This window comes from Salminus brasiliensis, chromosome 14, assembly GCF_030463535.1.
Source record: "Salminus brasiliensis chromosome 14, fSalBra1.hap2, whole genome shotgun sequence".
Taxonomy (NCBI): domain Eukaryota; kingdom Metazoa; phylum Chordata; class Actinopteri; order Characiformes; family Bryconidae; genus Salminus; species Salminus brasiliensis.
In genome coordinates, this window is record NC_132891.1 from 10,472,206 (window position 1) to 10,497,964 (window position 25,759).

At 41.3% G+C, this 25,759-nt stretch overlaps 1 protein-coding gene across 3 annotated transcripts in view; it reads right to left on the reverse strand.

Annotated features, from left to right (window-relative positions):
• Positions 1 to 25,759, reverse strand: part of ptpn11b (protein tyrosine phosphatase non-receptor type 11b) — a 44,224-nt gene that overhangs the window by 3,267 nt on the left and 15,198 nt on the right. For 2 of the 3 annotated variants that reach the window (XM_072696629.1, XM_072696630.1), the window contains exons 2-15: positions 23,284 to 23,406; positions 10,219 to 10,413; positions 7,911 to 8,103; positions 6,478 to 6,594; positions 6,228 to 6,341; positions 5,749 to 5,845; positions 5,540 to 5,619; positions 5,084 to 5,239; positions 4,597 to 4,728; positions 4,336 to 4,490; positions 3,455 to 3,522; positions 3,130 to 3,281; positions 1,463 to 1,563; positions 880 to 997 (exon numbers count right to left, since the gene is read on the reverse strand). In XM_072696629.1, coding sequence (XP_072552730.1) covers positions 913 to 997; positions 1,463 to 1,563; positions 3,130 to 3,281; positions 3,455 to 3,522; positions 4,336 to 4,490; positions 4,597 to 4,728; positions 5,084 to 5,239; positions 5,540 to 5,619; positions 5,749 to 5,845; positions 6,228 to 6,341; positions 6,478 to 6,594; positions 7,911 to 8,103; positions 10,219 to 10,413; positions 23,284 to 23,406 — 1,768 coding nt within the window. In that variant the 3' untranslated portion in view covers positions 880 to 912. The remainder of the gene's footprint in view (positions 1 to 879; positions 998 to 1,462; positions 1,564 to 3,129; positions 3,282 to 3,454; positions 3,523 to 4,335; positions 4,491 to 4,596; positions 4,729 to 5,083; positions 5,240 to 5,539; positions 5,620 to 5,748; positions 5,846 to 6,227; positions 6,342 to 6,477; positions 6,595 to 7,910; positions 8,104 to 10,218; positions 10,414 to 23,283; positions 23,407 to 25,759) is intronic. The other variant, XM_072696631.1, reaches the window with a different exon arrangement.

Genomic DNA, 25,759 nt, shown 5'->3' on the forward strand with positions numbered 1-25,759 from the left:
CACCCAAAAACTCTACATAATAATACAGTTTTGTTATGTATATAAAATATACATATTCATATCAATATTCATTGTGTTGTTTGGTGCAGGGGATAGTGACTAGGGCACAGTTTTGCTTTGGATTCTGTTTTAGATTCTGTTGTTTTTTAAACAACTCTGGTAATCACATATGTCTAATGTTCATATGCCCAGTAAAAAAATCTACCTCAAGTTATGCAGTAATAATTTTAAATATTTATACTAGGCTATCCTATACTATACTGTACTACATAACACCATTCAATTGACAAAAGTATCTGAACACCTGCTCATTTTTCTAAAATCAAGTGCACTCAGAAAGTGTCCAGTGAAAGGCTTCTGGAGCATTGCTGTGAGGATTTTTTATGGCAAAAACAGCATTAGTGGCATCAAGATTTCTTTTTCTTTACTAAACTCAGGCACCGTCTTTAAGTGGTTAGCAGTTGCCAACAGCACCAACTAGTGGATATATTAGTAGAGTAGAATTATCCAACTAGACATACATTATATGACATGGTTTACCACTGTTTGATGTTCATAGAAAAGTCAAGGCCAAGCTCTACATAACCAATTCTGTATCTTCTCAGTAGACCAGAACTTACTGGGGGCATCCAGCTAAAGCTCCTTTGTCTTGGTAAGTCAATACTAATGCTTTGTATCAGACAAAGGCTTTGAAGACTTAGACAAAAGGCACAGTCCCTCCACATCCTCTCACTCTCTTTCTATTTTGCAGCTTTCCAGTTTTCACACCCCTGACACCACCACCTGTGCAAGCACCTGTGTGTATGTGTGCATGCTGCAAACTGCAGCGCAGCGTGTAGTACAGTGTGTGTGTGTGCGTAAACAGAAAAGCAAACTCACACAGAGACAGTGTGAGGCTGCAGCCCACATGGTCTATCTCCTGGTGTTGGTGCAGGCGGAGCTCTTTGGGTTTTTGATGTTTAGGTTCTCGTACACACCGGATGAGTCGTCATTCATTCTGGTGAAACAGGACAGGATGTTTCAGGCGGGGTGAACAGTCACAGAGTTATAGGCCAAACACATCTCCGCAGTAAACTAACAGAGATAGCGTCCGGTTTACAATACACTATTGCCTAACGTACGTTTCACAACCGAGCGGAGGAACCGCCTGTGACCTCACGTTTTACGTCATAGATTCAAACAGTAAACAGTGTCACGTAAGTCAACCATACGTCTGAGTCACGCACAGTTTACATAGACTAAAAAAAAAACCTCATTAGACCCCACAGTGTCCTCAAACAGTATGGAAAATCACTCCTCCTGGCTCATTTGACTCATGCAGTTGCTCAAGGTCTTCTCACTAGGACAAGTAAATTCACTACGGGAACTCAAAAGTGCCAAAGCAATTACTCCATGTCTCATAAACCGTGTGCATACATTAAACGTCTTTGCGTGTGATGGGAAGAAGTTAAGCAGTACTCACACAGATGAAGAGCGAGAGGAGCTCATGTTGGGATTGGCTCTAGCATTCGTCATCTGAGGGTACTTGATATTGGAGTACTCTCTTTCCTTTGTCTTATTCCTCTGCAAATGGTAATAAACAGCATGACAAACGCCCACCAGCAACATAAAGGCTGTACTGTGAAACAGGCCTGTTATGATAATAGTGTTGATTTGTTGAAGTGTATGCATCAATAATTAAAAACAATAGTATTGCATACTGTCTGAACACCAACTGTTTACTGGATTGTACAAATAAATGTATTTTTTACAGCTTAATTAAAATTTTAAAATTAAAATTACCTTTAAAAGTAATGTAATCAACTATTGACAGTATTGTCCAGGGATGTCCCGGTCAGGTTACATTGTCCTCCATTCCAATCAATTTTCACAGACTCAAAAGTAAATGGACAAACTACCAAATTCTTCCTGCTACTTCTATTAGCAGTCACAGCACCAGTGACTCAGTTCCATTTGCAGTCATACATGCCCATGCTGTAACCCAGTGCCTTCACTGTGTTTGACAGATGATGGCGGATGGATCGTGAACCACCAAGCAGTTTAATCCGGCCTTTCTTTTCATGCGTGCTACCAGTCTTGAAGTAAACCTACTGTATTTACATTCCTGACGGTGTCTCTTGGTTGTACTTTGACAAGGACATGCCCACCTCCTCGGGAGTGTTCTTGACACCAAAGAAAACATTTTTACTCATCTACTTTAGTTATCTTCTGTGTTCGTTCAGGCCTTTCTCTCCCAGCATTAACTTGTTGGAAAGATGACCTTGCACAATTGTTATTTGGTGAAAAGGCGCCTTTTTCAGACCGACGAAAAGATGTCTAGAAAAACAGTCCCTCTACGTTTAGATGAAACATGCTGCATTCGATGGCGGTCCTTCACTGCCGCACGAGCAACCATCAAAAGCTTGTATTAAATTTCATAAGTATTATGGTTTGAACAGCAGCGATTATGTTCACTGACTGGTTTGGGTTTCATCAAATGATTTTCATGGCTATATTGGGGCTATACGTGGAAAAAAAGGGCTGTAAAAAGTCCTATTTGAGTTGAATTTGGACCAAATCAGGTTTTAAATCACACAGCCCAATACACAATTGATGTAACTTTTTGGGCTAAATGAAGTCCAGGACAGGCCACTGAGAAAACAACGTGCTGGGTGGCTTTGGTGTTGCTGAGCTTGCCAGTGCATTCCTTTTTTTATCAAATGTACCAAACTGTTGAATTTGCCTTTTTTTTTTTTCATTTTTCAACTATTCATTTAATTTAATAAAAATATAAAAAGCACTGCAAAAACTGTCTCATCTTTAAATGTGGCATTGAAATATTAAACTTGGGCTTAGAAACAGAATTTCTAAGTTTGTCTCAGTGAGCTACAAGAGAGAAACACTTCATATCCAAATGCACTATGGTAACTGCAACTTCTAAGGGTTATCCTCAAAGCGCCAGACTGCCCTGGATGGTAATACTACGGCAATGGAACAACATTTAGACCACATTTATAGTGGGGTGAGCCCATGAAACACAATGTAGTACAATCTCATCAACTGTGCTCTATTAATAGTCCTGAAATCCTTCGTCCTTTGTAATTCCCTTACTGTTTGTGATTGTAAGATAAATCCCGTCTGTGTGCGTACCTGCTCCTCCTCCAGTCTCTTCTGCGCTGTGTCGATATACTGCTGCACAGCCATGTAGATAAACTTGTACTGCGCTTCAGTCTGGACCATGCCTGACCGCTGCTGACGCACTCTCTGAATGGTCTTTGGGATATCAATGTCACAGTCGAGCCCTAAAGGGAATAGATTTACATAGGAATAAAACAGATACACTGTATGTTGCCCTTTCCAATTACAGCTTTGCAATCCCTTTCAGTCATCTAAAAAAGGAAATCATAGGTCATTGACAAAAAAAGCAAGGAAAATTATATAAATATCTAAGTCATGAGGTGATGGAAGAGCATACCTTGTCTGTTTATGATGTCAATGAGGATGTCGATCACAATTATTGTGCCTGTCCTTCCTATCCCTGCACTGTAAAAAAGCAAAAAAAAAAAAAAAAAAACTATGAAGAACACAGGAAACGCTAAACAACAGGATGAGCTTCTTGAATTATGCCAGGAATAAAATAAAAAATGACCTAATAAAAATAATAAAAGGTGAATTATGATAAAGCCCAACAAAAAGATTAGTAGAATGCATCATACACAGATAATACTATACGCTATACACAACAGAGATGTCACTAAGTTGAGCACGGCCAATTGCGCTCTCTCAGACTCCAGACACTGATGGCAAAGTTGCACAGCTTGGGATTTGAACTTGTGACCTCCAGGCCATAGTGGTAGCACATCAGACCGCTGAGCCCATAGAAAAAAAAAACCTTCTTAACTTTCAATAAAAGTCAATGTAAAAAAATTATTCCAGGTCATTGTTAACATTTCTATTGGTCCAATTATCATGAACTTTTTGCACAATGTAAAGAACAAATAAGAACAATCAATAAGTAAAAAACGAAAATGTAAAAAAAGAACACAACACAAGAACTATTTATTTAGTCTAAATTTGTATGTATTTATAAGCTGTAGGTTACATATCTGTAACGAATCAAAAACAACCTGTGTTTTTCTACGTAAAGCTGATGGTATCATACAACACCCAACTGTTCAGTTTACAGTCTCAGCACTGCCATCTTTAATATCGTCACTGTCATGCAAAGAGACCTTGTATCTCCATTTTTAGAATCTTTTTACACTGACTTCCTTTTAGCGTAAAGATGGATTCCACACCATATGTTTTATGTAGTTGTGTACCATATATGAGCAGCTGAGTTGCACTGTGTACTACCTGCAGTGGACCACAACAGGTCCAGTATCTGGAATGGCACTCTGTGTTCTGTTGACCTGTTCCAGAAAGTTGAGAACTCCCCCTGGTTCATTGGGCACACCGTGGTCAGGCCAGCTCAGGTACTGGTAGTGCCAAATATACCTGGTATGCTCTTTCTACGAACAGCCACACCAAACACACATTCAGTGATGACGTCAGTAAATACTGCTGGTTTCAAATGGTAGAAAAATTGTAGCAAAACAATTATGTGGAGGGTCTTACCCGATCTGTACATGTCACCTCCAGCTCTCTGAGAATGTAGTCCTGAGCAGTGTGCTCCTCAATGTTCCTCACGCACACCTTCCCAAACTCCTTCGTTGCACCAATGTCTGGCCAGTACCGCACACACTTATTCTGTGGACAGGCAGAATTCAATTCAAGATCCGAAAAAAAGCCCATATTAATTAAGCTACCAGGACACAATGTACTGCAATTCCGGGCACGGCAGTCAAGTCAGTGTGGTTCACTACACCAGATGTAACTCACAAAGGGCCCGCTATGTAGCTGATGAGTTCAAGCAGTTGTGTTAGACCAGGCAATACGCTAAAGTATGCAGTGCAGGACTGTGAAGAGCGCCGCTGTACTGCGCAATATCTGTAGGCCTCCCATGAGCAGAATAAAGCCTGATTGTGCTCTGAACTCATGATCTGAACGGTTTCTGTACAGCAGCTGAAAATAAAGCGCAGAGGCCTCTAGGGCCAGCCCTTACCCTGCCCCGTTCCATCTCCTTGGTCGTCATGACGATAACATGAGTGTTTTCTTGGTAGACCATTTTCCAGAAGTCTAGCACTGTGTTCTGAAGGCAGCCCTGAGTAGCGATGAACACTTTGCCTTCGTCCACATGACGACCCTCTTCATGCTTACTCTGTGGAAGAACAAACTTTTCATAATCAGTTAAGCTAAATGCACAGAGGCAACTCTGAGTAATTACACTCGTTTATGAACATTTTAACTGTAACTGCTTCAACCCGCAATTATCATTGGCGATAATAAAGAAACATGGAAATTTTGTATCAATTACTTTTTCATTTAAAGCTAAAGTGGAGAAATTCTGTTAAAACAACATCCAGGGTTAACTGCCATGTTAACACTAGTGGCTCAAGATACACTGTTGCTAACCTCAGTATCTATCCAGTATGTGTTAGCAGCAGAGAAGTGGACTCACTCTGATATAGTTGGCGTTGATGTAGTCAGAGCCAGGCACATCCGGATCTGCTTCTCTGATCTCCACTCGAGTGGTGTCAACTGAAACACACAGGATCTAAGATCAGTCTACAGGTAACGTGTAGGATCTAATTCTCAGCTGATGAAAAAAATAGAAGAAGAAGGTGGTGGTGGCTGCATGTGGATGTGGAGGTGTTGGTGTGAACTCACAGGGTAGAATGTTTTTGTATCTGTTTTTGCTCTTATTCTCGGCTCTCTGACCCTCTTTCCTGGGGTAGAGGAGTTTACATTCCTGCTGCTGTAACACCTAAGATAAAAAACATTGGAGAAGAGAAAGGTCTGTAAGAGGACTAATAGAAGATGTAAGATATGATATAACCCTGTTATGGAAGGGAAACTGTACTCATAGACGTATTTAAAGACAAAATGGCTCAGCCATGGCTTTGTGTCCAGCCTGCGCCCCCTGGAGGATGGGCACTGATACTTGACACCCAGTCATGCAGGAAGCCTTCTGTTCAAACCTCTCTTAACAAACAGAGATTTCAACAAACTAGAGAGTTAATATGTAAAAGTACAGACAAGTGAAATGCTCAGCATTCTTGGCCCCAATGAAAAAGAAATAATCTTGTCTGCAGGGTATTGCAACATTCCACAGTGAAAAGAAAGCGAATGACTAGGTGGTCTACTACCTCAAATTCTTCCCAGAAGCCTTGCTTGGGTTTCTCTGAGTTGTCTGCCACTTTGTTTAATTCTCGCACCCTGTTCTCAATGTTGGCTGCATTTATCCGGGTGGCATTGAACGGCTGCCATTTGTAAAGAGAGAAAACACATCAGTCACGATGCTTCGATACAAACAGAAGAAAGCAGCTGCTCTGAAAATCAGAGTCAGGTTAAGGTCGCAATCATCGGGAAAGACAGTGAAGCCGTTACGTAACTGACCTGTTTAAGGTGCACTACAATCCCACTCTTCTCCACCATTGGGTTTTTTTTATAGTGCTCCACTAAGTCTGCCAGTGTGTCAAACCTCTCCCCTCCACCCACATCATACTTTCCATCCTGCAGAAATAAAAAAACACAAACAAAATGTCATGTCACAGAAATACAGCAAGACCATCATTTTCTCAGGTGTCTGGGTGCATTCACACACCACTGTTAAAACTTCAACTTCAAGTTCCTTAAAGTTACAGCTGGGCAATATGACGATATTTTATCGTATTGTGATAAATTGTATTATCGTGATATGCAATATGCTTTTCTAAGCATATCGAGGATACTGTTAGCGCTTAATAAACACTAATCAGCTGCAGGTTTCATCACTAACAGTGTCATTAGACTGGTTTAATGAGATGAAGTGCAGCAGATATTAAATATAAATCACTGTATTCAGTACAGGGGAGGATCTGAATAGCAGTTTATAAGAATCTGTCGCTACTGATGTATTTAGTCTGTGATTACATTTATTGTTATAAATATTGTGTATCACGAAAAAGTCTTATAGTATACCATATTGCCCAGCCCTACTTGAGTTTTTTTTAAGGGGTTCTTCAATTTGAAACCTCTTAAGGTTTTTTACGGAACCTTCAAGTAACCTTTTTTCGAAGGATTCTCAAAGCACTTTAACCCCTTAACACTTACTTTGAGACTTATGACACACTATGATGTATTACTCAGTAACTACAAGGACTTCTGTACAAACTGGTGGGGCTATTCTTTGGTAATGGAGGTTTGTAGGTTAGGTTCTAGGTGTTTCAAGGGGTTAAGAGGTTCCTCCACAGTTTTAAAGTAAAGAACCTCCAGAAGCTGCCTGCATCACATTTAAAACTCTTGTGACGTTGGTCACAAAGCCAAGAATGGACCAGCCCCTCCATACTTGATGGCAATGGTCGAAAGCCAATCTGTACCAAGAGGCCTTTGAGCTTCAAGTACGGCTCGGCTTGAGCCGCCATCCTTTAAGATCCATGGAAGACAAGCGTCCAGGCTTTTTTTTTTGTCCCGGCACTGAAGTGGTGAAACGAACTTCCCCAGGGGGTTCGACTGGCCGTCTTCAAATGCTGACTGAAGACCCAGCTCTTTCAAGAGTATGTAAATCAGCACTTACTAAGGCTACGATTGTACTCATGTCTTACTTGACACTACACTCAGACAAAGTGTAGGATATGGTGCGTGTTGTGTATCTAGGTGTCCACATTGACGTTTATATTTGGCAGCATCCAGCTGGAGCTATCTTGGATTCTAGCCTATACAAACTAGCTAAAGGTATTTTCTGAGTAAACAGTGAAGCTCTTTCGGAAGTCACTCTGGATAAGAGTGTCTGCTAAATGCTAAATGTAAATAAATACTAATCAAATTCATTTTTTTACTCTATTCCATACCTGGAATCGGATCATGACGTGGGTGACTTTCGTCTTGCGGTCCACATTTTCATGCTTCTCCTCATTAGTGAGAACAGACAGCACAAAATCTCCAGGCTTGCTCTGACTCTCTCTCACCAGAAAGCTGCCAGGTTTGCCCTTGTCCGTGAGGAGCTTCTCAGCATCCCTCCCTGAGAGATGCCCATGGTACCACCTGAAAGAACAGGTAACAGGGTAGAGGTATGGATGGATCTATTCTATAAGGCCATGTAGACAACCCGTTTCACTCACAGTTATGCCAACATAAGATTAGGGTCATTAAATTAACATATTGATTATGTTATTATTGAGTAATCTATTGATTTTTTTGAGGACTAATTTAGGTAATACATTTTTTAAAGGCCAGACAAAAATGGACTTAACAGAACAATAACAAACCATATATGGACAGATTTCTTTAACAATTTATTAAAAAATAACATACACTACCGGTCAAAAGTTTTAAGACACCCCCAATGTTTTTAGGCTGTACATAACGAGGCTTCAGCTTATATTACCGAGCTTTTATGTCCACTTAATAATGTAAGATCACTGAGGTCCTCCACTCAAGGGTTATTGATTGTTCCACAAATTAAACTAAAGTTAAAGGGTGATCAGGCTTTTGCAGCTTATGCTCCCAGACTGTGGAAAGATCTCCCTACTGACATCAGACTTTTTAAAGAAACGTTTAAAGACTCATTTTCATTCTCTTGCTTTTAGTAGTGTCTGAGTTTGTGATATTGACTTTTTGATTCCCTGATCTTGTTTTTGATTATTTTATGTACTTTTATACATGTATTTATTTTATTTTGCCTGTAAAGCACTTTGTGAGATGCTCTGGAAAAGTGCTATATAAATAAAGATGACTTACTTTAGTAGCCCACTGGCAGCGTTTAATGGCTATGGCAAGCCTGCTTTTCTTTTTTTGCCGTTTTAGCAATGGCTTTCTTACTGATACTCCACCTGTCAAACCTGCAAGTCCTCTCTTCACAATGGAAACTGGACATGGTCCAGTGTTAATCTGTGCTACAAGATGTTGCCATGTGAGCCGCCTATCACACAAGCTGTCTTAAACGTATCTTCTGATGCTGTTGTGGATTTGGGTCAGTAAGACGTCACATTTCTTTTTTGATGGTGTATGATGGTGGGTTCACAACGCTCTGGCTTTATCTGGAATTTCTCTAAAGGAAAGAGCTCCACCTTTAAGAGTAAGAATGCTCTATCTGTGTTTCTTGGTTAATTGATTTTGCCAGTCAGTATGACAGAAGTTCAGACATGTAGTGCTGTGTAAATACTGCAGTAAAGAGAGCAGTAACACAGTCTGTTCCAACACTGCTTTTCCACAGACCCCTAAAATGAAAGGAACCCTTTTTTTTTACAGTTTACAGTATTTTCAGTTTGTAGTTATTTGCACCCCCAGCAGTTTACGGCTTACATTTGTACCATCTAAGGTCACTGGACTTTGTACCATCAGAGGTTAGAAACTTCACTTGAAGAGCTTATATGTCAACAAAATCTGGAAAATAAGGGTGTTCAGACTCAGGTAAACAGGTAATTTGTAATAAGTAAGTTTATTCAAGTAATTCTGAGAAATGTTGAGGGCAAACAACTGAGAACTGGTTCTCATAAATACACAGTGAATACTGTACACCCATGAGAACCAACCTCAAGCCTATTCTTTTCAGTGGATTAAGAGAAGGCTGAAGAGCTTTGCCATGCGGTGTACATTTCAGCCGTGCACGGTGGTGAATATACGTTTGTGGTTGGAAAACTGACAAGTGTTTGTAGACAGCTCGCCTACATTATGCGACAGATTTGTTCATGCGGAAAAGTGAATGTATGTGTGGGTGGCTGGCCTGGTTGTTTTCATTTAAAGGAAAAACCACAAAACCCGAGCTACCATAAATTGTGAGCATTTTAGACCAGAAAGAAAAGATAACCGAGGCACCTCCGGGGCTTAGAAGCAAACCCAAACATTTCTGCATGCTAGTGGAAGTCACTCAGAGCAGAGATTCTGAAGTAAAAATAGCCGGCCTACATGTAAACATGGCATGCAAACACTCTGAAATGCAGATAAGTACAAGCTTGAAGGGAGCTCAGTCTTATTTCGTGGACAAGCACAGAAACAGACAAGGAAGAGCCAGATGTTACTGCCTGTAGGTGCTTTTCAACTGTTCTAGCACTGTTCCAGGCAGTGGCCTTCTGCTTGGTTTGTGCACTAGAGGGCAGGGTTTCATATGTCCACAATATGTGTGTGTGTACGTGTGCAAACCTACTGCTGCTGTTCTACCTCTCAGATGTGGGGTCTTTGCAGTTGAGGGGGTATTTGAGCTCGATGATGTCTCCGTTCCTCTCCCGCAGAAGGTCATGCTGCTCTGTGTAGTACTGCACCAGCTCGGCCAGGGTGGCAAACTTCTCCCCTCCGTAAAGGTCATAGTAATCCCCGGAATTCTGGATCTTAATGTGGGTGACCTCATCGTTCCGTCTAATCGAGCGAAGGCGATGTGGTGGCAGTGTGGTAAATGAGACAAGGGGGAGGGTATTGATAGAAAAGACAGATAGGTTACAGTTCATAGCTGGGAAACAGAACCCACATCCAAAAACAGTGAAGAGGAAACCCATACCATTAATGGGTGCATTTACAGTTCAAACAAAGCTTGACTGCAGGCTAATAGACTGCGAACTGTTCAACATCTGCTACACTGTCTCCAATAAAATGCCATTATCTGCGCAATAAAATACACATGAATATACTCTACTGTTCAAAAGCTGGAATCAATTTTCATATATATTTTTTTTACCATGCAGCATTAAATGGTTTCTATTACACAAAAGATACTGTAGATGCATTCAATATTTCACACATTTGACAGCAATGAAAATGTATTTAAGTTTAAATATCATGATGTAATCATTTTTTTATATTGTTAATGCAGTATAATGCAGTTATTTGTCTCTAGGTGTGGTGCTTTTGGAATAGAGTGTATTATGGATATATATATTTTTTAAATTATATATTTATTATATATAATTCTTTTTTAATTTACTCAATTTAACACAACACCATCTTATTAAAACTTATGAACAATTATGAAAATCAGGACACCTCAACAAATTTGTCTTTTTTAACATAAACATTTGATCTTCATTTGAACAATATTGAGAGGTAATATACCTAAACACATACAACTGAAGAAAATCATTTATAAAATATAATTTATGGAAATGCAGTTTTCTTATGAGGAAAAAGTTGGGACACCATATGCTCTAATAGTTGGTATTTCCCTCTCTGACTGAAATAATAAATAATATGACTGTGTAAAAGTTTTTCCCGCTGCAGAATTCTTTTAGCTGTGTGATGTTTAAAGGGTTTCTTGCATGCAAATCACCCCACAGCATCTTAATAGGACTTGGCCATTCTAGAATTGTGTATTTCTTGTTAGTTTTACTGGATTTTGGGTCATCATTATGTTGCATGGTCCACCTCGCTTCATTTTTGGACACCCTCTGACACAATTAATAATTCATAGCACATTCTATGATGGAGAGCTTGCCAGGCCTTGCTGCAGCAAAGCAGCCCCAAACCATCATATTTCCACCTCATTGCTTCACAGTTGGTGTTCTGTTTTTCATTTGCGGCAAACATGTCTTCTGCTTCTATGGCCAAATACTTAAACTTTGTCCAAAGCACACTGTTCCAGACGTCCTGGGCATTGTCTAAACGTTCTCTGGCAAACTTTAGTCGTGCCCTGATGTTTTCTGTCTGCCAAAAAGGCTTTCCTCCTTGCACACCTCCCATGAAAATCTGGATTGTTCAGTTTGTACTTTGACATCAACTGTGGCAGGCGCTACCTGTAGGTCTCGTGATGAGCTTAACGTCTAAACACTTGCTAATGTCCTAAATGTCCTAGGATGACCTGACCTGGCCATGTTGCCAGTTGTTTTGAATGTTCTCCGCTTTTTAATTATTATTATTAAATGACTGTTCAGAGATCTTTTTAAACCCCTTCTCAGACTCATCTGTATCTTCGCTCTGACCAAAAGCAAACCAAACTAAATGTCTGAGGTTTAATTAAGACCGGCTCATCCAGAATCACCTCTAACCATGTTCTAGTCATCTGCTGCTGATGTGCTGCAGCTGAGAGGATCATCAGTGATTCTCTGCCAGAACATCCTTACAGACTGGTTACAACCTCTATCAGCTGCTCCCGTCTGGCAGACGCTACAGAACTATGTCCACTAAGACTGTCAGACACAAGAACAGTTTTTACCCTCAGGCCATCACCTTCCTCAACAGCTGATTACCGTAATCAGTTACAGGCCATAGATACTACTAATAAACTCGTGTTGCTCTTATCCTACAGTTACTGCACTACTGCACCATTACTCATTTCATGTTTACACTGCTGTGGTTGCACAATATTTAACCTGTATAGTGTTGCACACTGCTATTTTGCTACACTGTATAGAAATGTCCTTGTATAGTATATGTATTCTGTGTATACTATTGTTCTCTGTATGTTGTGTATTGTCTGTAAATTATATGTAAAGTAGCTGTATATTATTACCACTAGACAGTCACTAACAGCACAAACAAATTCCTTGTGTGTATGAACATACTTGGCCAATAAACCTGATTCTGATTCTAAGGTTGGACATTTTAACCAGTAACTAATGTGGTGGACAATAAAAGCAAAGACAAAGGACATGGGGTGTCGTAGCACATCACGAACACATCGCTGTACATATCTCACATAAGGGTTGACAGGTCTCCTTTGTGCTGGCATAATCAAACGCAGCACATAGCAGGAAGGAACCAACACGAGAGATGCACTTTACCTTTGCACTGCGAGTTTCAATGTGCTGAGAACATGCTGAAGCTTCAAATGCCAACGTATGGAAAAAGTGAAAGAGAACACCTGCGCAGATAATATCAGCTGGGCTCAGGCACCAAGCTACAAGCTCTTGCGCTGAGCTCTGATCATATCTAGCATGAGGAAACGTCAGTTCAGCAAATACATGACCTCTTGTTTAGGCGCAATAAGCCAGTGCTGCAGATTGATTATGAGGACAGAGTGCTATGAAAGTGGAATAAATCCAATCTGTCTCCTCCTCATCTCTCTCTTGCCTCGTCCATCCATCTCTATATGGGCTTGGCTCATAAATCGGCACTCTCTCCTGGGTGTAATTGCATTATAGCGGGAGCGGTGGAGCCAGGGCACGGCAGGCTCTCAGCGCCGGGGCCTAATGGCCGGAGGACTGCTGCAAATGAGCGGCCCATGCTGCTTGTCTGCGCGCTGTTCTAATGCAATCACGGGGGCACGCGGCCAGACATGCCAAAAAGCCCCACCTGATCTCATCTACCTCTCTGTGCTCCCGTCTCTTCCACTCACATTTGCCTTAAAGTTAATAAACAACAAGAGAAGGAAGGACCGTCATGGCCATATGAAATGAATGAATCTGTTAGAGACATGATGCATGACAAAGTCACCAAGGCAACTGGCTGCACTACAGATATTCCAGTCCTCTGGGTTTGCACGATATGCACAAAACACTAAGCTCTCTCTATACCCAGCTCAATGTAGGGACTGCCATTTGCCTTGGACCATATTAGAACGCACTGGTGGATCAGTAATTTGACATGCAAAAAATAGTCTGTATTGTTGTTATTATTATCAGCATAGTTTACTTCTGAGGAATCAAGGTGTTTCGAAAATTCGTCAGAACGGGAACAATAGGCCACTCATCTGGGCCGGTGACTGGTCAGGAGACGGCTTATAGAATTTGGTTATTTTGGGCATTTGCATATAGTGCTGTCTGTTATCCCTGTATTGCAAATTAGATGTTGTGAAGGTTTAAGGCTGGGATGATGTTCTAGATGATGTTCTGGGCTGAGGCTCAACGGAATTTGACTTTGGTAGATACAGTGCACAAAAGTAGGCTTGGGACACCCACTAAATACAATGTAGGTCTTGTTTACTAGCTAAAGCTAAAGTTAGCATTCATACATATCCAGTATTAACAGTAATAACAACAAGAAAGGATGACCAGATTTCCAAACTGGAACCGAAAGATCCCAGCAATTAACAGAACACGTATGTAAAGCTTGAAGAAGCAATCAAATATCAGTGGAACAGGCTTTAGTGCCTCTTTAGAGTCCTTTATGTAGAGCAGTATTTACATTTAAGCCATTCAACTGACTCTCTAATTTAAAGTGACTTACATTTGAATGATATTATGAAGGTAGGAGAATGGAGCATTATGAGGCTTTCATTTTTTATATCAATTTTGTAGGTCGAATTGTCTCTTTTTCTCCCAGTTTGGTACTGCCAGTCAACCCACCCCTTCGTAGCTCCCCCTAGCTCTAGCAATACTACAGACATTAGGAGGTAAGGCCTTTTTAAACTTGCAGGGGCAGCTGACATGCTCTGAGGAAAGCGTTGGGTTCCCAGCTCCACCGCACTAGCTAACAGATGCCTGTGCTGGCTTTAACATATATTAAAGAATGACAAGGGGAGAGAGCACCATCTATGCACCTGGAGAAAGCAGGGCCAGTTGTGTACTTTCCCAGCTGGGGAATCAAACCGAAGTCTGCCACAGGGAGGGCGGTGGTGTTACCCACTACACTATACCAATAGGTACTATTTATGCTGCTCTTTAATCTGGGGTTTTTATCCAAAGCCAATTTACATTTGATCATGTTACACAGGTAGATTTAGGAGTCTTGTCCAATGACTGCCTGTTACTGGTATAGGGTGGTGTGCTTGCCTGGCCAAGGAATCATCAACGTCAGTCTGGGGAGGGCAGTGTTGTTACCTACTACACTACACTACACCAATCGCACTTCTCTAGTTTGCTTTTGTTAATTTGAACCAAAAGTAGTGATTTACATTAACGTTTACATGTACGACATTTAGCAGACGTTTTTATCTAGCTCAAAAACTGCCTAATCATTCGCTCTGAATATCCAAAACTAGTATCAATAGACTGAGAATTCAGGTCACTGCCTGAAATGAGCCACCCAATAACTCTAGTACAACCATTTGCAAGCATAACACAAATCCTAGAACCTAAATGTAGAGATGACTAAACTATGCAAAACCTCTAAAGACAAACAAGACAAGTACAAATACTATATTTAGAAGGTACTAGTGAATTATTATTATTAGGTGTGCTTGACTCTTGATAGTAGTGCCTGTGGTGGCTGGTGGGCTCTGGAATTGTCAATCTACAGTACAGAAGGCAGATTTCATCACAGCTCTCATTTATACTCAGGCCTAGAGCTGAGCGATATGGAAACAAATTGGTATCACGATATTTAAAGACATTTTTTATGATACAATATTTAGCGCAATATTTCATCATGTAGACAAAATGTACCAACAGTGTAAAATAAAAAAAAATATTCAAATATCAAAATATGCTGCATTTAATGAAATAAAACTGATTACATTCTTGGTAACAAACTTGCAGTTAATCGGTGTTCTTTAAGCACTGATGATATTCACAATACACTCATAAAATCATATTGTGTACCACGGTAACAAAATTTCTAACGATACAATTAAATATTGTCATATTACCCAGCTCTACTCAGGCCCTCAACCTTCTGAATCGCTCCTGAGAACTAGATTCTGCTAGTCCTAATTTGTAAGGCCAGGTGCCTTGGTACTCGGTTTGAATATGTGTAAATTGATCAGTTGCCAGAACCGGGTTCACTAGTCAGTAGTCACCTTTGCCTTCTAGTTCTGCTTTTCTACTTCAATCAACACAGGAACCATCAATCTGGGCTAAGTATTATCAACTATTAATTTCACTTCCTTTTTTGCTCTTATCTACATTATGTGCTTGTCAATTACTGTGGGTACCTCCCACAGCTTTCCTGATGCAGAAAACATACGTCTAGTGACCATCTCCCCTCCACTTTCAAACCACTGACCTGCTGTGGTGGCTGGTGGGCTCTGAAATTGCTTCATCACAGACTCCATCACAGCCCTCACATCTACTCAGGCCCTCAACAGTCTGGCCCTGACAGAGACTTGGATCACTCCTGAGTACTCGGCAACTGAGAACTGCCCTTTCATTCTCTCATTCTCTCAACATGTGAAGTTTGCCACAGACTTAAAGAACTCGAAAATGTGCCAGTGGCTCCTTGAGTGCCTCTATACATGAGAAAAAGCACGAAAAACTGCTTTTCCATGGATGTTGGAATAGTTACCCACATGTGGATTTGTATAGGATTAATCTAAACAGTGCACTAAAGTAGGCTTGGGACACCCACTAAATACAATGTAGGTCTTGTTTACTAGCTAAAGCTAAAGTTAGCATTCATTCATATCCAGTATTAACAGTAATAACAACAAGAAAGGATGACCAGATTTCCAAACTGGAACCGAAAGATCCCAGCAATTAACAGAACACGTATGTAAAGCTTGAAGAAGCAATCAAATATCAGTGGAACAGGCTTTAGTGCCTCTTTAGAGTCCTTTATGTAGAGCAGTATTTACATTTAAGCCATTCAACTGACTCTCTAATTTAAAGTGACTTACATTTGAATTATATTATGAAGGTAGGAGAATGGAGTATTATGAGGCTTTAATTTTTTATATTAATTTTGTAGGTCGAATTGTCTCTTTTTCTCCCAGTTTGGTACTGCCAGTCAACCCACCCCTTCGTAGCTCCCCCTAGCTCTAGCAATACTCCAGACATTAGGAGGTAAGGCCTCTTTTCAAACTTGCCGGGCAGCTGACATGCTCTGAGGAAAGTGTTGGGTTTACCACTTTTGAATAAGGTAACAAAGGAATAATTATTCTTAAGAACAACCGATGACGGCGTGAGGTGTCCTAAGTTTTACCTGAAATGTAACTGAATGACAATCCAAGCATCTGTAAAGCATCTGTAAAGCATCTACAGCGGACAAACCAAGAATTAAAAAAAAAACTGAACATTCACACTCTGATCTAGCTGGCCTTTAGGCCTGAGAGAAGACAGACAGGCCTATCTAGCTCTGGCACTCTGAACCAAGGACGCCTGCTCACTAATTTTATCTTTACAGCAACATGAGTTCATCATTGATTTTACTGCCAGAGCCAGGCTCGGCAGAAATGAGAGGAGAGGAACACAATAACGCTATTGAGTCACTCCACATGTCCCTGTTTAACCGTTTCCTTCCTCAGCGCATAAAACGTCCTGCACATCCACACATACACACACACACACACAGGCCTGGCTGCCTGGAGGGCCATCCATTTCACACCACCGTCCTGTCTGCTCGGGTCTGGTCTGGTCTAGCCTAGCTGCAACAGTGCTGACTTAGAGAGAGTTAGGGAGAGTTTAGGTTTGCACAATGCATTTTCTCTCCGAGTCGATTTCTAAAAATCCATAAACAGACACAGCACTCCGCTAGCTGAGGCAATCCCACATTACATAATGCACAGCTGAAAAAAAACAGCAAAAGAAAATCCATACACACCACCCGAGCAACGTTCACTTCACATCGCTGGTGCTGAGCGGGAAACACCATCAAACTTTAACCAGAAGTGACATATCGAAGCTGAAAACATTAACCAGAGGTAACATGTTTAGCCTGCTTTTCCACTGTGGATTGAAAACAGGTTCACAAGGTCATTTCCTTCAGCTCTGCTGTGTTAGCCCGAACACCATCACCTGGCCCTGATACATGACACATGTAAAAAAAAAACTGCACTTTTAGCGTGCAAGCTGTTTGTCTGACTCCACGCTCGGCTACATCCTCTCTGAACGTGCTCCTGAGCTGTTAACAATAGAGCAAAGCCGGGACTGCAGTCTCCACCCAGGAAAAGCAGAGGGAAGGAGATAAGATAGAGTGAGATGCATGGAGGAGAAGATAATGCTCTGCTGGAATCCCCCAGTGTCCATTTGGGCCTCAAAAAAACACCAGGCCCTTATCTAATAATGCTCTTTTAAGGCGAGACTTTCCTAATGCCTTTGTAATTACCTTCTCCTCTCCCGCTTGAAAGAAGCTTACTTGCTTTTCGATTGAAACTAATTGTCTATGGCAGTGATAGCTTAGCAGGGTAGTGTTTTACTTCTGGATGGCTGTAGACTGTAGAGAGACATGGAAATAGCTAGAAGTAGCAGGCCTACATCATGCTTTTACAGTCTTTTCAATGTCATTCAATGTCAACAGTTAGCTAACGGTCTATTCTCCACAACTTAGTAGAACAAGCTGTACTAGCATAAAGCATCAGAAACAAGTTTATTAATCGTCTTTCATCAATAACGACAGAATTGCCTCTTTGTGAAACCCTTAAATAAACCTTTCACTCATTAGGAAGTCTTGTTTTTCACTTATGTCATTTTCTAGTATTGTGTTTTTAGTAGATTTTAGTCTCCAACCTATTTGCACTGGTAAGAGATCCATTCTTTGTGTGGACAACCAAGCACAACTATAAGACAGTATGTGTTTCTTTCGTTTTTTAATGTTTATCATTATCAAAAAAAGAAAAAAAGAAAGAAAAGAAAGAAAACCTTAATTTTTTAATTATTTACAACAAGTAATTAACATTAGTGATGTCCGGATCAGGGTACTTCCCTTACGTTCTACAGAAATGACGCTAAAACTGTCCGCCATGTTGTCAAACTTGCAACCAGAGTCTGATACATAGAGACCAGAGGCAGCGCCAGACTCAACTGGTACTCAATTGGTAAATCTGCGCCCTTCACCCAGAACAAGTGTAGTTCAGACCACCTTCATTGAGCTTACAGCACAGAAGCAAAACGGATACTCCTCTGGATTCCCAGTTTGTCCAGTGGGTGCAGTGTTTTGACAGTAAAAGTGCAGTTCACTACAGCTCAGCTACGGCATGTACTGAACAAAAAGGGCGCCATGCAGGTCCTGCTCCAGCTAAGGCTGTCAGTCACTTCATTTCTAGGTGCAACCCTGCATTCTTGTGATACGACACAAGACAAAAATGATTTCTATATATAGATACAGATAAAAATGTGCCAGTATTAGAGCAGGGAAACCTAAGTGTTGAGAAAAATGAGGTGGGCTGTTTTGTCATTGAATGGTCAGAGCTACACATCCTACATATACTGCAACCAGCCAGCAGAGGCGCTAGACCTGTGGTTTGTTCCCTTTTGACAGACATTGTGCTGTTCGTGCTTTCTATAGTCATTGTTTTTATGAGAAATGCACAGTTTGACTTCTATTAGAATCCTGGGAGTGTCATGTAAGATGTGTTTTTACGTTCACATTGAAGTAGTAAGTAGAAGCAGTGTTTACAGGAGCTATGCAGAACTGTTTGTTGAATTTTTCAGTTTTCTCCCAATCTGGTACCGCCAATTAACCCACCCTTTTGTAGCCACACCCAGCACCATCAACGCTCCCAACTCGTCCTAACACGTCTCCTCCGATACATGGAAAGCCAGCCACCGCCTCTTTTGAACTGCCATCAATGGGGCACTGCGGGGAAGCCGACATGTTCAGAGGAAAGTGCCGGGTTCCCAGCTCCACCACACCAGCTAACAGACTCCTGTGCCATCCAATATTGCTGGTGATGAGCGACGAGGTGAAAGAGCGCCTTCTACCCACCCAGTGAGACACGGTTCATATAAATTACAGCATGTTTTTGTTAGCACTGAAAATAACTGACTTCTAAAATAAGCCTGTACAATATTTGGACATGACCGTACATTTTTTTTAGCTGACTTTAATATTGAATATTGTGTTTACTTAGTGAGGAGAGCCCATAAATGAGAACAAGCTGGAATGTTGACTTGTTTAAAAGCAGTGGTTTTATTTATCTAGGATAAAAAAATGTAATTCTAATTTTAATTATTTTATTTTTAACTATTTAATTTATTATGCTATTATGTTATCAATATATCAGTGGTGTAAAATGACATTAATATAACTGATCTCAATTATTTCTGGGATGATATATCGCAGATAATCCCCCCCCCCCCCCCCCAAAAAAAAAAAAAAAATTAATCGTGACAGGCCTTCTCTAAAATAATAAATAAATTAGACTGAATGAAAGCTCTGTCCTTTTCTGTGCCCGGCTTCCTTTCTGGCTAAATCTGAAAATGAGAGTGAACTGGAAAGTTCAACTGATTATGTAAATTCTTATGTCCCGGTCGGCACAGAGGACTGTCCAAACAATGCCCGTTTGGTAAGAATTATTGGAGCAGAACGTAAATGCTTGGAGAGGATCCAGCGTGGCAAAGATTAACTTTTTCCATCGCTGATTGATCTTAAAAGCCACTAATAATCTTACATGTGGACGATCTGAGCTGTGGAGTCCTGTATGTATGACCAAATTAAAACTGTAAATTATGATTCCTCCATTACCGATACTGAGCACACAAGCACCTAATTACGCAACTGCCCCTGCCACAGTAAAGCCACTCCACTGCTCCATACCCAGTTCAGAGATTCTGTTCACCGCACAGTTATTACATCATCTTTTCAATCCTTTTCAATGGCCTTACACAAGCCAGTGTGTCCTTGCCTCCTATTCAGGAGAAAATTAGAGTGTATAAATCAGGCAGAGAGTAGCCAGGACAGAGCTGTGGTGGAGCCGTGCCACGTGGTGCCAATCTCCTGGGAGCATTACACACAGCGCGAAGCTTCACCGCCACAGCCACAGGCCGCAGGTCAGGGGTTCTGCGGGCTCCTCAGCTTAAAGCTATTAAGGGCTACCACTGCTGCTTCCCTGCCAGCAGCCCGAGCACACAGACTTCTCCCTCTTGCCTGCTCTCTGTTGCTCTTTCTTCCTCTCCATTCACTCTTCAGTCTAACAGCTGCCATAGCACGTAGCACTGTCCACTTAACCGAACTCAACTGGAACGCTTCCTCTGACATCCTGGAAAGTGTGAAACAGTCAACTGGTGACAGAGTTAAGCCAAAATGTAAATGGACATAATTTTCGCCTTACCTCAACCACAGTCAATCAGCCAAGAAGCCAAGAAGTTGGTCCTTTTTGGAACCAAAAGTGGTTCTAAGGCCTCTCTCAAAGAACCACTCCATGCCTTAAACCAAGTACTCACACACATGCCTTAAACCATCCTGATTTGTTCAGTTATCTTAAACAGGTATGCTAAGTCAGTCCTGAAGCGGTATGGTGGAAAATGGAGTACCTCATTTAAATAAACAATCAACAACCTATTTAAACAAATATAGAAAAAGTACATTATAATTCAAAGAAATGAAAACATGCACAAATGGGCATTATGCCAACAAGGAAACCAAGGCCAAACCCTCACTCTAACCAAACCTGAAGTGAGAAACCCAGGTGCCATAGCTGACACTTGACCTTTCTTCACAGGGTACAATGCCAGCATACTGATCCATGCTTTTTGCTTTTCTTCGCTCTTACTGTGGCATTTTTACCAGGTTACCTAAATTACTACTGATAACACAACTTCAACCTCCAGCTTCCAGAGAATTAAGAAGATCTTCAAAGAAAGAGCCCATTAACACTGATTCTACAATCATTCAGTCGACTGTAAAGTTCTTAAAGGGCACTACATGAATAAAAGTATTGGGACACCTGCCATTCCACCATTCCTTGTTTCCTCTTAAATCAAGAGTATTAAAAGGGTTTATCCTGCTATTGCTGGAGTAACTGAAGACTTTCTACTAGATTGTGGGGCATTAACATGAGGATTTGATTGCATTCAGTGACAAGAGCATTAGTCAGGTCAGGACGTTGGATGATCACCACCCCACCTCATACTCAACTCCCCAACTCATCCCAAAAGTATTGGATGGAGCACCACCATCAATTCAGAGAACACAGCTCAATGCTGGGGAGCGTTATACCCTCTAGCCTGCTCCTGGCTCTGCAGGGACTAGACAAGCAGGATGTGTGTGCATTTGTGTCACATCTGTGTCAGCAATAGGTGCAACTTAGGGATAGCTGAATGCATTCATTAGAAGTAGTGTCCACAAACATTTGGACATATATTTGGACATATAGTGTACTTCAGTAGGTTAGGATTTCAGGTGGTTCTTCTCATAATCATGACTGTTTTACCCAATTTCTTGCTTCTTGCTCTTTTCTTGCTTTTAGGACATGTTAGCTTTCCTTCTTTGTGGTCAGAAGCTTAGCTTATACTTGTCCTCCTTTTTTCTGCTCATTTTCTGTTCTTCTGCGTAGATACGATGGTGTATAGGTTATTTTTACTGTCATATTTTTAATTAATTCTAATTATGTTCAACGTATCAGGGTAACTAAGTTGTTTCGATACACCTTTTAAAAAGGGGGTACTTCAAGGGTTCTTCCCTAAAGACAATGCTTGTATATAGAACAATAAGAGTCCCCTAAAACAGCTGAATGCCCAAAAGGTTCTCTGCCATATATTAAGTGGTTCCTTATATCTAACGAAACCCCCTGTATGGTTCTACGGCTTTCCGAATGGGGCAGTAATCAAATTATTATCGAGAGTTTGGTAGTTTGGTCAAGGGTGATGCCTCAGCTTTGTTCTCTCTGAGTGGGTAAGTCCTCCCATCACTACAGGTGAGATGCTGGCCAGAGTGGGCATCTGCAGTTAGCATTCTCTTCCAAGCGCATTGAGCTGTCCAATCACGTTGCATTAACAGCTTTTTGGAAAGACGAAGTTGTGCTGGATTCATGTGACTCAGAGGAAGCACATGCCCTGGCCTAACCCTTTCCTAAGCCTATCTAACCCCCCCCCCCCCCCCCCCCCCCAAGTGCTGGTACTTGATATGATAGGGGGAGTCCTATCTAATAGGTAGGAACTGGACAATATGAAATTATGGCGAAAATTGTATCGCACCTAAAAGGGTTCCACTATTGTTACTGGTTATAGACCAGTATATGTATTCAGTATATGTATGTGTTCTTTCATATGTATTCAGCCAGTCAATCAATCAAACCAATTATCCAATCAAATAAAACTACAATCCTTAAAAGTACTTAAACGTATGGCTGAGCGTCCAGAGCCTCAGAGCCTGTCTCTGTTGCTGTTGACACACGCTCCTCGTGCATTGCTTAAGACAAGCATATTCTTCTATGCGCTGCATGGAGCAAGAGCAAGAGAAGTTCTATGAAAGCAATGACCACACAAATGTTTCAACAGGCCTGCAAGTGTTCAGAGAAACCACAGAGCTCACTCTGAGAAATCGATAAGCCCGCGGACAAATGTTCCCACCGCCTAGCTGGAGAGCCATGGATCAAGTTCAGCCTGACCAATTGCAGCGGAGGGAACAAACCACTTGTCTCATGTGATCTGTTACCAGATTAACTGGCCTGAGGACGGAGCACTTTGGCCTGGATTTGTGCAAGGGCAGGACTGGGCGAGGGCAGGAGGAGCATGGAGCACAGAAAAATGAGCTAACGAGCCACACCTGACAGACAGAGTGAAATCTCCTGGGTTGCTCTTGCTGGGTCTGGCTAGGAAGCTGCCGTGGACACCTCGCGTCAGGAGGAGGTGTTCTGCCTCTATGCCAGTGATGTTCGGGTGGAACCACCTGGACCAAAAATGACAGAGAGTGGAGTTAGCACATTTGGAAACAAGCAAACCCCCCCCAAAAAACCCTTCAATATTAAGCCATGTTGCATGAAATCAGAAACGAAGACACCCTCTGCAGCATTCACTTGACCATGTAAACTTCTCAGAACCACTGGTGGTTCCTGGCTTTTTCCCTCACTGTTATACCTTAGGAACAACTGAGCCAGTGCACTGCTTCGCATGTAGTTACCGATTAGCAGTCCTTAGTTTGTAATAAAAGTCACAGAACATAAGGGGTTAAAACTGTGAAAGTCTAAGGGCAAATCTAGCCAACACTTTTGCCCAAAACCTGCATTTCATAAACTGCTTTTGAGCTACTATGAGAGTCTACCAACTGGAAAGTCCACTGCTCATCACCAAACTACATTAGCTGACTACTAACAGCTCAACTGACCAACTGTAGCCTTCCCCTTTTCCTTTGTAGACCCGATGGGGTGCTACACATTTAAATAAGGGGTTGAGCAGTGGCAACTGGCAACATGTGATCAGTAAATTAAAGCTAAATAGCAGTAACGAACACATTCCAGCAGACGTCAATAGCATTATTTCATTACGATAATGGCCTACTGGACTGATCAGCAGTGGCACGTTGGCTCACTGCATAATAGATTTGTGGTTGGGCACAATCACGAATCGGATCGAAGCATAAAACCGAAAACCTGTTCAAAAACACATTAACAGGCAACGTGGGCAGTTCGAAGTGGAGAGTGGAAAAGAGGCCTCACTGTGACAGGTAAGTAATGGCTTATTCTTGTAGCAGCGGTGAATCATTGTCTATGTTTAGAGAGCAGAGTGAAACGCTCGAGTCAGATTTGTTTTTCTTCTTTATCTGGATGGATTTGGGGGGGTTTAGAAGCCTAACCAGCTTGTGATCTTTTGCTGAAATGACTGCTTCTCTAAATAGATGTAGTACAAACCACAGATTCCATTAGTTTTTAGCCACATCTTTTACAGAATATTAAAAAAAAACCCAAGGACCTTCTTTCAGTACTACATTGAACCCTTTTTGCTTGAAATGTATAGGCCAAATAGATCAAACTTTGACCAAACTGCAGCACTATGTTGTGCTAAATATTATATAAACATATGACAAATATATAACACTACATTGTATTATATGTGAGCTACAGTTTTTATATCTTTGTCTAGAATAAAGCTTAATCTGAGTATGAGATTCCCTTAGAATTCCCTTATTTACAATATATAGGCAAAAGTATTGGGACACCTGCTCATTCACTGTTTCCTCTGAATTTAAGGATATTAGAAAGAGTTTATAATGCATCTGTTGAAGTAACTGCCTCTACTGTTCAGGGAATTATTTCTTCTAGATTGTGGAGCTGTGAGGATTTGATTGCATTCAGCAACAGCCGTGTTGGTGTGGTCAGGATGTTGGATCATCACCATCCCAACTCATCCCTGAAATATTGAATGGTGCACCAACATCATTCCAGAGAGCACAGTTCCACTGCTCCACAGCTCAATGCTGGGGGCTTTATATCCCTCTAGTCCACGCCTGGCCAACAGGTTCATGCTTATCTGCTCCTGTTCTAGTCCTATTCTATTGGCAGTACAGGGACTAGACAAGTTGTGTGAGCGTGCATTTGCACATCTGTTGTTTGGCAATAACTGGGTTGATTATTTTAATCATTTAAACAAATTATGTAAACATGAAGTAGAGTAATCAAATTTTCTACTGGAGCTGACCTCACATACCAAACCTGTCCAGGCTACATTCTAGGGTCAGAGGAAAACTCTTCACCAAACCATTCCTATAAACTGTGTCCTTTTTCCACAACCTGAACTTTCATATCCACCTTGAGCCTCGCTGCCTCGCTGCCTCTGGTTTAGTGAACTACTGTGCACACCCCCCACCACCACCACCGTGTGTAATATCACCAAGCTTATCCAATTCCCTCTACACATATATTCGTGTCTAATCTCCTGGTGAATGCCAGCTGTAATCGGTTACGATTTGCAGTGTTTGAAAAGTTATTTTCTAATCCCCTGAGGGAATGAGAAGCTGCAGTTACGGAGGATAAGAGGGTCAGGTGCAATCTGGGCCAGTGTTGGGCCCCAGATGTCTGGCTGCCTGTGGTCCGTCTGCCCATATCCCACTGCCCCCTCACTTGACACTGCTTTATGAAAGGCAGTGCAGGAGTTAAGGAGGTTAAAGACATAATTCCACTTAAGGCTGGGGTAGTGGTCTCTTTAACAGTCAACCCAAAGATTTATTTGTATTTATCTTGAAAGACTGATTTTTCTGGAAAGTTATCCTACCCTCAAAAAAAATTGTAATAAAAAAAAGGCCTAAC